The sequence below is a fragment of the Bubalus bubalis genome, chromosome 3 (genome assembly GCF_019923935.1).
Source record: "Bubalus bubalis isolate 160015118507 breed Murrah chromosome 3, NDDB_SH_1, whole genome shotgun sequence".
NCBI lineage: Eukaryota > Metazoa > Chordata > Mammalia > Artiodactyla > Bovidae > Bubalus > Bubalus bubalis.
The window spans coordinates 107399433-107412235 of record NC_059159.1 but is presented as its reverse complement, the minus strand read 5'-3'; the positions used below and the strand labels follow the sequence as shown (position 1 = coordinate 107412235).

Here is a 12803-nt window from a genome sequence, read left to right as displayed (position 1 = left end):
TATGGCAGAAGATGAGCTATCATCAATCTTGTTTTCAATAACACAGTATCAAGACCTCATTGGGTTCTCCAAACATGTTTCCTGAAAAACAGTGACCCTCAGTAACTACCAAATGGCAAGAAACTAAAGGATCTTCCCTAATGTAAATCCTGCCCCACATCCTGCTAATGCCTGTGTTCATGTACTTGCGTGGTTAAGAGGGCAGGGTTGACATTGCTGTAGAAGCACCTAATCTCCCCACCAGCGGGGTGTGGAGAGTAGAGGTGTGGGGTGTGGGGAGGCAGAGAGCGGCACAGCCATCTCACAGATGTGAAGTGGCAGCTTGTGTGGTTTTGATTTGCATCTCTCTGTTGATTAGTGATACTAAGCGTCTTTTCATGTACCTGTTGGCCATCTGTATGCCTTTTTTGGGGAAATGTCTATTCACAGCCTCTGCTCATTTTTAAATCAGGTTGTTTATTTATTTTTGATGTTGAGTTGTATGTGAAAGTCACTCAGTTGGTTGTGTCTGACTTTTTGCGACCCCATGCCCAGGGAATTGTCCAGGCCAGAATACTGGAGTGGGTAGCCGTTCCCTTCTCCAGGGATCTTCCCAATCTAGAGATAGAGCCCAGGTCTCCCACACTGCAGGTGGATTCTTTACCAACTGAGCCACCAGGGAAGCCCAAGAAAACTGGAGTGGGTAGCCTATCCCTTCTCCAGCAGATCTTCCTGACCCAGGGACTGAACCAGGGTCTCCTTCATTGCAAGCGGATTCTTTACCCGCTGAGCTACCAGGGAAACCCAAATGTGAGTAGTATGAGTGCACATTTAAGGCAGCAGGACGCCCACAGTACACACAGTTCTCATGCTCTATGAAGACTTGCTATTACTTCCTTGAGCAACCAGTATATTCTTTCATTCATCAGGCAGAAGTTTTCCTTAGGGCTCAACTAAGGGAGAGGGTCATTCATGGGTTTTATCAGCTCGGAACAGAATCAGCTTTGAATTTAATCATTTGTACTATATTCAAACTATAAAACAGATTTTAAATATTCTCTGTTATTAAGTAACACATGTTGCTGTACTTCTGCAAAGGATTATTCTCAGATCTGGCTCAAGTCTTACTAAGATCATTCAGAATGGAATGAACAATAAATATTTGATGGTATCCTTCCTAAAGCTTCTTGAAAACCAATTTTCAAGAGCCCCAGGGTGTTAACAGTGATCAAATTATAAGATAAACCATTTTTCTCTTGAAACAGAAAGAAACTTCCTGGCTTCTTGAACAGGAATAAGGTAAAACTCTGAGGTCACATCAGACTTTCTCACAAAAAGCCTGCTGTGTTTGTACTGGCTGCGTGCCAAAAGGCAGACAGGGAGAAAAGACAGACTGAAGGGTAATACATGCCCTCGTACCAAATAAAAAGTACCTTCAGAAAGAGCCCACATGAAAAGCTGTTCAGGACAAAACTATCCAGCTTCTCTAAAATCATATTCAAATTGTAGGTCAAGGTGAACATGGCCATGGGCCATGGCAGGTTTGAGACGAATGGTACAAATAAGGCAATTAAAACAGGAAGACTTTCAAAGAGAACCCAATCAACAAAACTCACAGGAGTATTTATAGCTAATTATATCTCTTAGAAGAATTATCTAAAGTAGCAACTGAATTCCACTTATTTAAATATCAATTACCATAGTAGATTCTATAGCTATCAGGTAAAACTTAGAGTCAAACCACATTTCCTGAAGCTAAATTTATAATCACTATAAAACTTGATCCTTTTGCTATGCTCCAGAGTTTTGTAAAGAGACCCAGGCTATTTGTTGTTGTTGCTATGAGACACTTGTTGCTATTGCTATGAGACAAATGTTGACGTCACACATTTCTGGAGAAGGAAGGAAAATGATAAGTTCTTACCAAGTAATCATCAGGCTTGATACCAAAAAGTTCTCTGAAATATCGGAATGCTAGTGGAGCATATGTCTTAAATCTGAAGTCTGGGTAGTGATGTGCTGGGGTCAGATTGCTCCCTTCACTGCAGTTAAAATGTTAAAAAAAAAAAAAAAAAAGAGAGATAAAGAACATCAGCAAAGACAATTTTGACTTCAAATTCTAGCTCTATTAGTCCTGTACCAATTTCCCCTCTAGTAAAATATCCCTTGATACTGAGTCTCTCTAAGCTACTGTCACAAAGGCCAATGGCCATCAGGGAAAAACAGCTGCTAATGCAGCAAGGGACACTCCAAGCTCGCATTCCCTGCCAATCAAAATGTGTCTTCAGCCTGAAAATCCTTCATGCCCCTCTGCCTCCTTTCTGGGAAAAGCACTCCATTCTCTCCAATGAAACCACTGCTATAATGCTTTAGGTATAAGATCCAGTGTTTTGAGCAATTTCAAAAATGCATTTTTTTTTGGCCATGAATTTTGAATATTGCATAAACATTTTAAAGTAGGAATAAGTAAAATAAGTTAGCAAATGTCTCACCAACAGAAAGAACCAACACAGTGGAAATAGATGGGTGCTAAACTCTTTCTTATATCCACAGTTACAGGGAAAAGACCTTAAATATTTAGGGATTTTAAAACCTATTTTCCATTCCCATACATATCATGATTTTTTTCCTCTTCTGGGTTCATCATCTTTGAAAATTTTTGTACAAAATTTATGACAGGTATAAGGTATAAGGAGATCAGCAAATACTCATGCACCTAAACTGTTGCTTATGAAATAAAATATTATTCATGTCGTTCAATTGCCTTTAGTACTTTTTATGGATCATATACTCCTCCTTCTCCTTAGAGACAACCACTACTCTGAATTTTTATGTTTATGATGTTTACCCTCCATTTTATTCTTTGACTACATACAGTAAGACATTTCACATGACATTACCTAATTTTTTATTGTAAAAAAATTTTTTTATTTAGAGGTTCAGGATCCTTTTTCACCACATTCTCAGTGGGACACTGAGGCCGGTCTTTCCTGGACATTACACAAACACACTGTACAAATAGAAAGGCTTTCGGCATACAGCAAGTACTTAGAGCCCACTGCAATTTAAGGTGGCTGAGGTCTGTCAGATTTGTTTGTATCAGTACCTGACACATGGCAGACAATAAGTATTTTTTGAATGAAAAAAATGAGTTTAAGATAATGCTAATTCAGTAAACTTGATTCTTAGATGAAGCTTAGGTTCAAAAGTCAACATAAAAGGAAAAAAAAATCACATAGTCCAAAATCATCCTTAAAAACTATTTAGGAAATGACCTGTTCAATATATCGTGTGGCCAGTTTTCCCCTGCATGGTTACACATGACCGTTTCTTTTGGTGACTTCCAAAAGAAGTAGTAAGCTTGTGTTGTTAGGGGCCATCCTATAACAACCAATCTTCTCTGGGAAGGCCAGGGCTGCACTCAGGCAGCAGCAAGGCACATACAGGATGGGAGTGACACAGGAACGGAGGCTGCTTGGGAGAAGAACTCACATATGACCAGATCATCCACTCACTGAAATGGCTATTGTTGCCCTAAGCAAGCACAGTTGAATATTCATAATGCTTGTATGATACCCAGGCATGGTGTCCAAACATTTCCTCATCCCATATTTTGGGATTTATGAGACATGCACTCAGTTATATGTCTTATGGGACTGCCAAAAGGAATGATTTTGGAACTTACATAATTATAACTTGAAAACATGGGCTGTGTAGAAATAAGAGATTAAAAGCAAAGAGGCTCATAGAGACCTCTGACATCTTTTCTCACTGTTGCAAGCAAGTAATGATAATCTGAAGCAGGCTACTTTCAGTGGGTCAAGACTGTTGCCAATTTTTTATTTTCTCCCACTCTCTTATCTCCTTTCTATCTCATGCAGTCAAAATAATTCATTATATTACAGATCACCTTCAACATTCAAGAGTAAAATAAAACACCCGTTCCACTTACATGGAATTATTCTTCAAATGACTTATTCCGATGCAGTTGGGGACTCAATATTTTATCAGAGAGGATACAGTATTTATTACTATCATTTTTGGTTACTGAGAGCTTCTTGAGTTGTTCACCTCTCCCTGAATCTACCACTAATTGCAACAGCTTTCCTTGGATTCACATCTCCCTGACTACTGTGCTTCGTGCAGAAAAGGTGTGAAAAGGATAGTGTTAGGTTTCCCTGGAGATGAGACAGGCAGACACATGTGTGCATACACACACACACACACACACACAGAGAACATCTCTAGTTAAAGAAAGGGAACCTTTATTTCCTTACATATCCACCCTGACCCCTGATGGCTGGTATAAAAAGCCATTACATCACTAAAAATGAAAAAAATAAATTGAATCTATTAATAGCTAGCTTTGGGCCACATTAAGATATAAAGAAAGGTATGGATCAACTATGATACAGGCTTGTCTATGTGGGGTCATCAATAAATTATATTTGTATAATGGAGACAATGAACAGAGAACAAGGATAATACTTAACAGAGGCATTACAGGAAGTGGCAATTTCTTCACAGCATAATTAACAGATATTAATAATTAACTGCTGAGGTTATACAATCTTGAACTTCTCCACTTGCCTGAATGGAAAGGAACGTTCCCTAATAGTGGATCATAATACATGACCACTTTTCATTTGTTTTTCTCCTAGTAGATTATAGTTCATGAATTCTGCTTTCCTTTGACAAGTATTAAGACTTTGCATTCTCTCAAATCACACTGGACCCCCTATGTGGGAGCTGAGACTCTCCTAACTCCCTGTATTTCAGGGAGACTTGCGTTCAAGTTCCATCTCTGCCACTGACAAGTTGTGCTCTCTGAGACCTGGTACCGAGCCTCTAGAAATGACATGGCAGAGTGGGTGAAAATGTGAGAGAAAGACCATGCCCCGGCACATGTGGAGCCCTCAGTGAGTTTGGATGAATGAGGTTGCATGGAAACAAGAGAGAGCCCAGGGTTGAACACGTCACATGAAGAATCAGGTAGCTAAATGGTTTTTTTGTTTTTTTAAAGCAGGAAAAAGAAAGTGACAAAATGAGAAAATACTAGGTTGGCTAAAAAGTTCACTCGGGTTTTTCTGTAGCATTGGGTTGAAAAACACAAATGAACTTTTTGGCCACCCCAACATGTGCAACTCATTTCACAAAAAGCTAACCTTCCAATATAAAGAGCTCTAAGATACAGCAAAGAAAAGACCAAGAAGTTATATATTAATATTTTTTAAAAATAGCCAAAGGTATAATCGGGCGGTTCACAGAAATGGAAGTACAAATGACTTAAATATATGAAAAGATGTTCAACCTCATTTGTCACAGAATAAATGCAAATTAACTGTCACCAAGAGATCATTTTCTCCCTCAGATGAGTAAAAATTTAAAACTTTGCCATAGCTCAAGGGAGACTAGCACCCTGAGACACTAGTGGGAAAGTAAATTGATACTTTTTATTTGGAGGACATTTTTTACAACTGTCAAAATTACAAATGTATATATAACTCTTGATTTAGCAAATGCATTACTATATGCTAAACTAGTGTTTGTATAAAATGACATATGTGTATCTGGTTATTCATTATGGCACTGTTTATAAGGATGAAGGATTAGAAGCAACTTAGATGTCTCTCAGAAGGGAAGTCAATTAAAGTTCAGTCACACACTGGAATATTATGCAATTATTACAAAAGAATGAGGAAGCTTATGTAACCTCCGTTATGCAGATAATACCACTCTAATGGCAGAAAGTGAAGAGGAACTAAAGAACCTCTTGATGAGGGTGAAAGAGGAGAGTTAAAAACCTGGCTTAAAACTCAACATTCAAAAAACTAAGATCATGGCATCTGGTTCCATCACTTCATGGCAAATAGATGGGGAAAAAATGGAAGCAGTGACAGATTTTATTTTCCTGGGCTCCAATATCACTGCAGACAGTGACTGCAGCCATGAAATTAAAAGACACTTGCTCCTTGAAAGGAAAGCTGTGACAAACCTAGATAGCTTAATTAAAAAGCATAGAAGTCACTTTGTGGACAAAGGTCCATAAAGTCAAGGCTGTGGTTTTTCCAGTAGCCATGTATGGATGTGACAGTTGGACCATAAAGGTGGCTGAGCACCGAAGAATCGATGCTTTCAAACTGTGGTGTTGGAGAAGACTCTTGAGAGTCCCTCGGACAGCAAGGAGATCAAATCAGTCAATCCTACACTCAAGCAACCCTGAATAGTCATTGGAAGGACTGATGCCGAAGCTGAAGCTCCAGTACTGTGGCCATCTGATGTGAAGAGTAGATTCATTGGAAAAGACCCTGATGCTGGGAAAGATTGAGGACAGGAGGAGAAGGAGGGAACAGAGGATGAGATGGTAAGATAGCATTACAGACTCAATGGACAGGAATTTGAGCAAATTCTGAGAGTGAAGGACAGGGGAGCCTGGCATGCTGCAGTCCATGAGGTCACAAAGAGTTGGACGTTGACTTAGAGACCAAAACACACTGACATGGTGATATCTGAGACACATTAAGTCAAAGAAGGTTGATGCAAAATACTGTGTATGGCATGCCAACACTTGTATACAAAAACAAAAAAAATATATCTTTGGCATGTATCTGCATAAAAAAACCCCTGAAGGATGTACAGATCCCTAGTAACAGAAGTCAGTAGAGCTAGACACTGGGTACAAAAGGGACAGGGATGAAAGGGGCACTATTCACAGTATTTCTTTAAAAAGCATCATGAGGATTAACCCTTCTATGTATTACCATTTACAACATTACTTTTTTTTTTTTAAGTTGGGGGTAAAAACCATAAGCCCAAAACAAAGCTCTGCACACTGGGTACCACACAGCAGAAAGGTTCAGCAACCCTTCTGCTTAGTAAGCTACTCCAGTGAATAACAAATAGCAACCTGACATGAATGAAGCTCTACTGAAAGAAATGCAAATTACTGGACTGTTGGCCCCAGCTGGAGGTTGTCAGGAGGTACAGGGCACAAGAGCAACACCACACAGCAGGTGCAGCGAGGATCAGCCAGCAGACCTACGGGGGACCTACAGGGTACCTACGGGGTACCAGTGTGGGTGCTGGTCCACTGGTGTCCAGCACAGAGGCTCCTCTGCACAGGCAGGAAATGCTGAGCCAAGGCAGCAGACACAACTGCAATCAGCATTTGTCCACTGGCCAGTGGGAAAGCGCCACCAAAGACCCCTGAGGGCTTTCCAGCCCTGAGCCTGGCGGCAGCCATCAGGAGCAGCCAGGCATCTAGACTCAGCAAAACTGAAGTCTGCCAAAGAGAAGACTTCGTCACAATTTAAGACTTAGGTCTCTTCAACCGGTTTAAAAAAGACCCCAGTTTCCTGTCTCAGCATAAAATTGAGGCTTTGGAAATTTCAGCTACGATGTTTTCAGCAGTGATTTGAGATGTTTGGATCCCGTGAGCTGGTAAAATTTCAACAATAAAAATCTGGAGGCCGAAACGTCATACATTTTTAGTTCTCTGACTTAGTATGAACAGAATGTTAGTTTCTAATTTTAAAAAATAGATATGAAACATGCAACAAAGGTTTACTGTATAGCACAGGAAACTATAGTCAATATTTATAATGACCTATAATGGAAAATAATTTCAAAAATAATATATGTATATATGTATAACTGAATCATCTTGCTGTGCACCTGAAACATTGTAAGTCAACTATATTTCAATAAAATTAATATATATTAAGAAAAAAATCTTTAAAAAATCTTGAGGCCCACATAGGATCTCCAATTTTATTTTGCCAAGTAAGAACCTAAATAAGTAAGCCAACACACAGTTCTACTTTATCAAGTTACTAAAGAAAGGGTTTGTTAACCTCACCAGAGGAGGAAGAAACTTCAAATAAAAAATGATACTTTCTCTATCTTGTTCTTTTCTCCCTTATTTCATCAAGAAGCAGTTAGAATTTATTATGGATCAGCTTTGGGATTTTGATATTTACTCTTCGGAGGTGGGTTCAATTTTCAATTTAACTGAAATTAATTTAAAGTTAATGCTTGTCTTCAGTCCAAACATATGTTATTTCTCAATGGCAGTAAATGTTTAGGGTTACAATGCTGAAGCTTGAGGAAGCAGTAGCTAGCATCTGGAATTTCCCATTTAGCAGATAAGGAAGTCAGAACCTAGGGAGGGAAAGTAATGACCTAAGTTAGTCAGGAACAAACAAGAGGAGGAGATTAGATTTACACCAAGGCAGTGGAACAGTCAGCAGCAATTAGGTTGGCCTTAATTTCAACCTGATCTTCCTTGGTTAGTCTTCCTTTTTAGGATCCTGTTAAAGGTTTCAGGGTACAACCTCCCCAAATACCCCAATTATCTCCCCATCCCCATGCTCCCCATCCCTAATCATGCTGCAGGATCAGGTGGGCTGAATTTGATTAGCCATTTAGGGGTTCTCATTTGTACGTATCGTGAACACCCTGCTTTGCATGTGTGGTTTCAGAGCCTGATAACCAAACGCTATTTTCAGTGGCACTGAGTGGAGAGATCTGATGCTCAGCAATGGGGTGAAATTGATTTAGTATCTCCAGGACTCTTAAGAGGCTCAGTTTTGGAACTGAGGCCCAGAGCTTTGATGTTTTAGAGGCAACATTTTATATATGGTAAGCTTCCTTGATTTCAAACTGTAACTGTTAGTTAGTGGCCTCCTGGCAAAACGAGTGGGTCAGCAACTCCTGGGTGACAGATTTATTACAAGGAATTGGCTCATGCAGTTATGGAAGCTGAGAAGTCCAACGATCTGCCATATGCAAGCTGGGGGCCCAGGAAAGCTGGTAGTGTAATTCCAATCCAAACCCAAAGGTCTGAGAGTCAGGGAAGCCAATGGTACAAGTCCCAGTCTAAGTCTGAAGGCCCAAGAATCAGGAACACTGATGTCCCAGGGCAGTGATAATGTCTAGGGCCTGTGGGGCTCCTGGATACAAGCCCTTTCTGTATCCTCCATTTCTTTGATTATAGGAAACAGCCTTCATTCAGTCTCCATGACCTTCCCTGAGTTCCACTGGGTAGATTCAAGTAGTTAACTAGGGAACGGAGGGAATGTGAGACCAGGGAGACAGTCAAGAGCAGCCTTGGGGCAAGGTCCTGTTTTCCCATCAGTGGATACACACAAAAATATCTTCGAGCTATTCTGCAGATACTGAAGCCCCCTCCAGGTGGAAGGAGTTCATGATTAATGGTGGTATGCTGCCCACAAGCATGAAGACCCCAGACCAGTTAGACGTGAAGGCAGACTCCCGCTTACTTCACCACCAACCTGTTAGAAGAATGTCCATGGACTTACCACACCCTCTTTGAACAACTACTATAAAACTCCCTATCCTCCCCAAGTGGGGTCACATGGTTTGAGGGCATTCGCCCACTGTGTTCCCCTTTGCCTGGCAAAGCAATAAAGCTATCCTTTTCTACTTCACCCAAAACTCTGTCTCCAAGTTTTGATTTACCACCAATGTACCGAGAAGCTGAGCTTTCAGCATCAGCAGGAGATGTCCCATCTCAAGTAGGGAGAGAATCAGCCCTTTTGCCACCTTTTTCTTCTATTCAGGGTGATGCCCACCCAAACTGTGAGGTGATCTTTTTTTACTCAGTCTACTGATTCAAATGTTAATTTCTTCTAGAAATATCCTCACAGACACACCCAGAAAAAATGTCTTATCAGCTATCTGGGCATCTCTTAGCCAGTCAAGTTGACACATCAACTTAACCATCACACCTCCCATGAGGCAGGATAAGTGACTTTGTCCTATTATACAGATGGTGATACTGAGACAAAGAAAACTTAAGTGTAATACAATTGGACCAGTGACACCACAGTCCAGGAGCAAACTAGCGGTGGCACCAGTCTTCAGAGTGAACCTGTGTACGGCAGGGCATGCAGAAGCAGCGTCAGGCATTACTAATTGCCTTTGCCAACTCGGGCAAGGTGGACATTGCTTAGTTTTCACATACAACTATTAAACCTAGGTAATAGAAATTGGTTTTTTCTGTTGCCAAATCAGACAGTGACAGTGTTTTTCCATTCTCCTGAAGGAAAAACAAAACCAACATAATGAAACAAAAGACACACTCCCTGCAGGTGCCAGTCTCCTTCTGCTGAACACATCTGTGATGGGTACCCCTGAGCTGCCTTCTGGAACACAAGGTTGCACCATCTTTTGAGGTGAACAAGCTAACAGCCAGTCTTTAAAAGTGAGTAGCTGAAGACAGCTGAAATTCCAAAACTAAAGAACATATTCCAGGGTGTCATTTACTGGGAATGTGTGATATCGTCGTTCATCACCTAAATGCTAAACTTCTAAAGTAGTTATTAGCACACTGAAAAATTATGTTTACAAGACAATTTCAAATAAGTGAAAATGTTATGTAATATTCAGTGCATGCAACAAATTTTTCACTTTTGAATTAAAGGAAGAGGTATATAATCTTTATTGATAGGAAATTATCTTTCCCCTATCCCCACTACATAAATATTGAACAAATATTTGAAAAGTTTTGACTTGAAGGGACCTTGTATTATTGGCTTTACCAGCAACAGTCACACCTCTCATTTAATCCTGAGGAGAATATTCTGGTAGCTTTGTGTTCTATCCACACCTATATAAAACCTTGTATGGAAAAAAACAGGTATAGATCAAGGGTTAGCAAACCTTGTAGAGTCTTTGTTACAACTACTCAAGTCTACTGTTGTAGTGGAAAAGGAACTCTAAACAATATGTAAGTGAACAGATGTGGCTGCTACAATTAAACTTTATTAAAAAAAAAAAAAGAAGCATGGGGCTGGCTTTTTCTCATGAGCTGTAGTGTGCTGACCCATGGTACAAATGGATTCCTGGATGAGTTTATGTCAGTGAAACTTGAAATGCAGGTGGTTGGCTAGTCTGTCAAAACCCTAAATGTAGCACTGATATTTGGCAATGCTTATATGCATCTTTGACATATATGTTTGCTTGTCATTTAGAATAATATCATAGCTCAGTTGGTAAAGAATCTGCCTGCAATGCAGGAGACCCCAGTTCGATTCCTGGGTCAGGAAGATCCCCTGGAGAAGGAATAGGCTACCCACTCCAGTACTCTTGGGCTTCCCTGGTAGCTCAGCTGGTAAAGAATCTGCCTGCAAATGTGGGATACCTGGGTTCAATCCCTGTGCTGGGAAGATCCCCTGGATAAGGGAAAGACTACCCACTCCATTATTCTGGCCTGGAAAGTATAGTCCACAGGGTCAGAAAGAGTTGGACACGACTGAGTGACTTTCACTTCACCTGGTGATTCAAATAAATCCCGAAGAAGAAAATCCATCAAACCTAAGGGCAGTCTGCAATGATCTTCACATCAAGCTAAACTCCAGTGAGTAGATGAAAATACAGGTGATTTCTTTTCTTTCTTTCTTTTTTTTTTTAACAAATTCTTCGATTAGATAATTATTCTTGAATATGGAAAGATATATTTATTGCCAGCTTTCAAACCATATCTTCCATCCCCTCTGGCAGTGATGGTATCTCCAACAGAGGAACAGAGGGATGGATTCAAGCTGGCTGTCAAGGGGCCAGATAGGTAGATTTAGTTTCATAAAATTCTAGAAGTTTTGTTCTTTTTTTAATTCAAAAAGAAATACCATTCCTGTGTTTCATAACCATAGTATAGGGAGAAACAAAACTGTGGACCCAGCCACTGCTGAGTTCAAATCCTGGCTTTACCATTTACTTGGTTTATCACTTTGGGTTAAGACACCTAATACCTCAGGGCCTTAGTTACTCCATATATAAAATAGTTTTTTCTTAATGTTAAAGATGAAAAGTAATAACAATAATATTGTAGAACATACAAATATTATTAATAAGACTATGCTTAGTTCATAGTTGGTACTTAAACTTTGCCTCCTGTTGCCACCTCTGGTTCATGTTTACATGGCAGAAACATGATCAAACATTCTCTATCTTCCTAATCCCATTTACACATGAAAAATCTACAACCTTGAGTTCTGGGTGGTACAGAATTTGGGGTCAAAAGATTAAGATATGGTCATGGTTCTCTTACTCATCTATTTTGTGATTTTGGAAGATCATGGAACCAGACAGTTAAAAAGAATTTTATATCATCCTTAACATCTTAAACAGGTCTAGAGCTCTTTTCCATCTACAAAATGAAATAATCTGTGGTGCAAATACATAATGTCTAAAAATAACTTCAAGCCTCTTTAAAATAAAGAAATAAAAAATAACACAGTGCACTTCGTTGCTAAGGGAAACAGATTCTGCAGTCTCAGAGCAGTAGTAAATTAAAACATCTCAAGGCACCCTAAGCAATTAGTTCTATGACCCAGATAAATGCATTGGACTTTAAAGCCACCAGAGACTTCAGAATGTTTCAACTGCTTGCAACAAGGGCCTCTCACCCCTAGGCAAGTAGAGAAATATAAGCGGGGAGGGAGGGAGCATTATTTGGCCCCTTTACTGAGTTGTAACTGACATACAATAACAGTTTGTTAGTTCTCACATATGTGTATACCTATGAAACCACCACCGGAATCAAGAAACTGAATTTATCCATCACTTTGTGGGAAGGGTTTTGATTGCTATAGTAATGAGATATTACTGGCATGGCCTGGGGATGACAAATGTTCAGTCTTGGACAAAGAATTAGCTCATCCAAAAAAAGTCAAAAGCACATTTGTTGAGAAATACTGGGACCAATCCCTTTGCTAAACCAAAGAAGAAACTGAGCCCAGATGAGGAAACTGAGGCAAGACCCCATGTGAGTTTCTTGTTTTCATGTAAATGCATCTGCAGCA

The 12803-nt window shown here is 39.8% G+C and overlaps 1 protein-coding gene across 8 annotated transcripts in view; it reads right to left on the bottom strand.

Annotated features, from left to right (window-relative positions):
- The window catches only part of PIP5K1B (phosphatidylinositol-4-phosphate 5-kinase type 1 beta), a 338893-nt gene that overhangs the window by 157906 nt on the left and 168184 nt on the right, over positions 1 to 12803 (bottom strand). For all 8 annotated transcript variants that reach the window (XM_044939944.2, XM_044939943.2, XM_044939940.2 and 5 more), the window contains one exon: positions 1904 to 2021. In XM_044939944.2, the coding sequence (XP_044795879.1) occupies positions 1904 to 2021 (118 nt within the window). The remainder of the gene's footprint in view (positions 1 to 1903; positions 2022 to 12803) is intronic.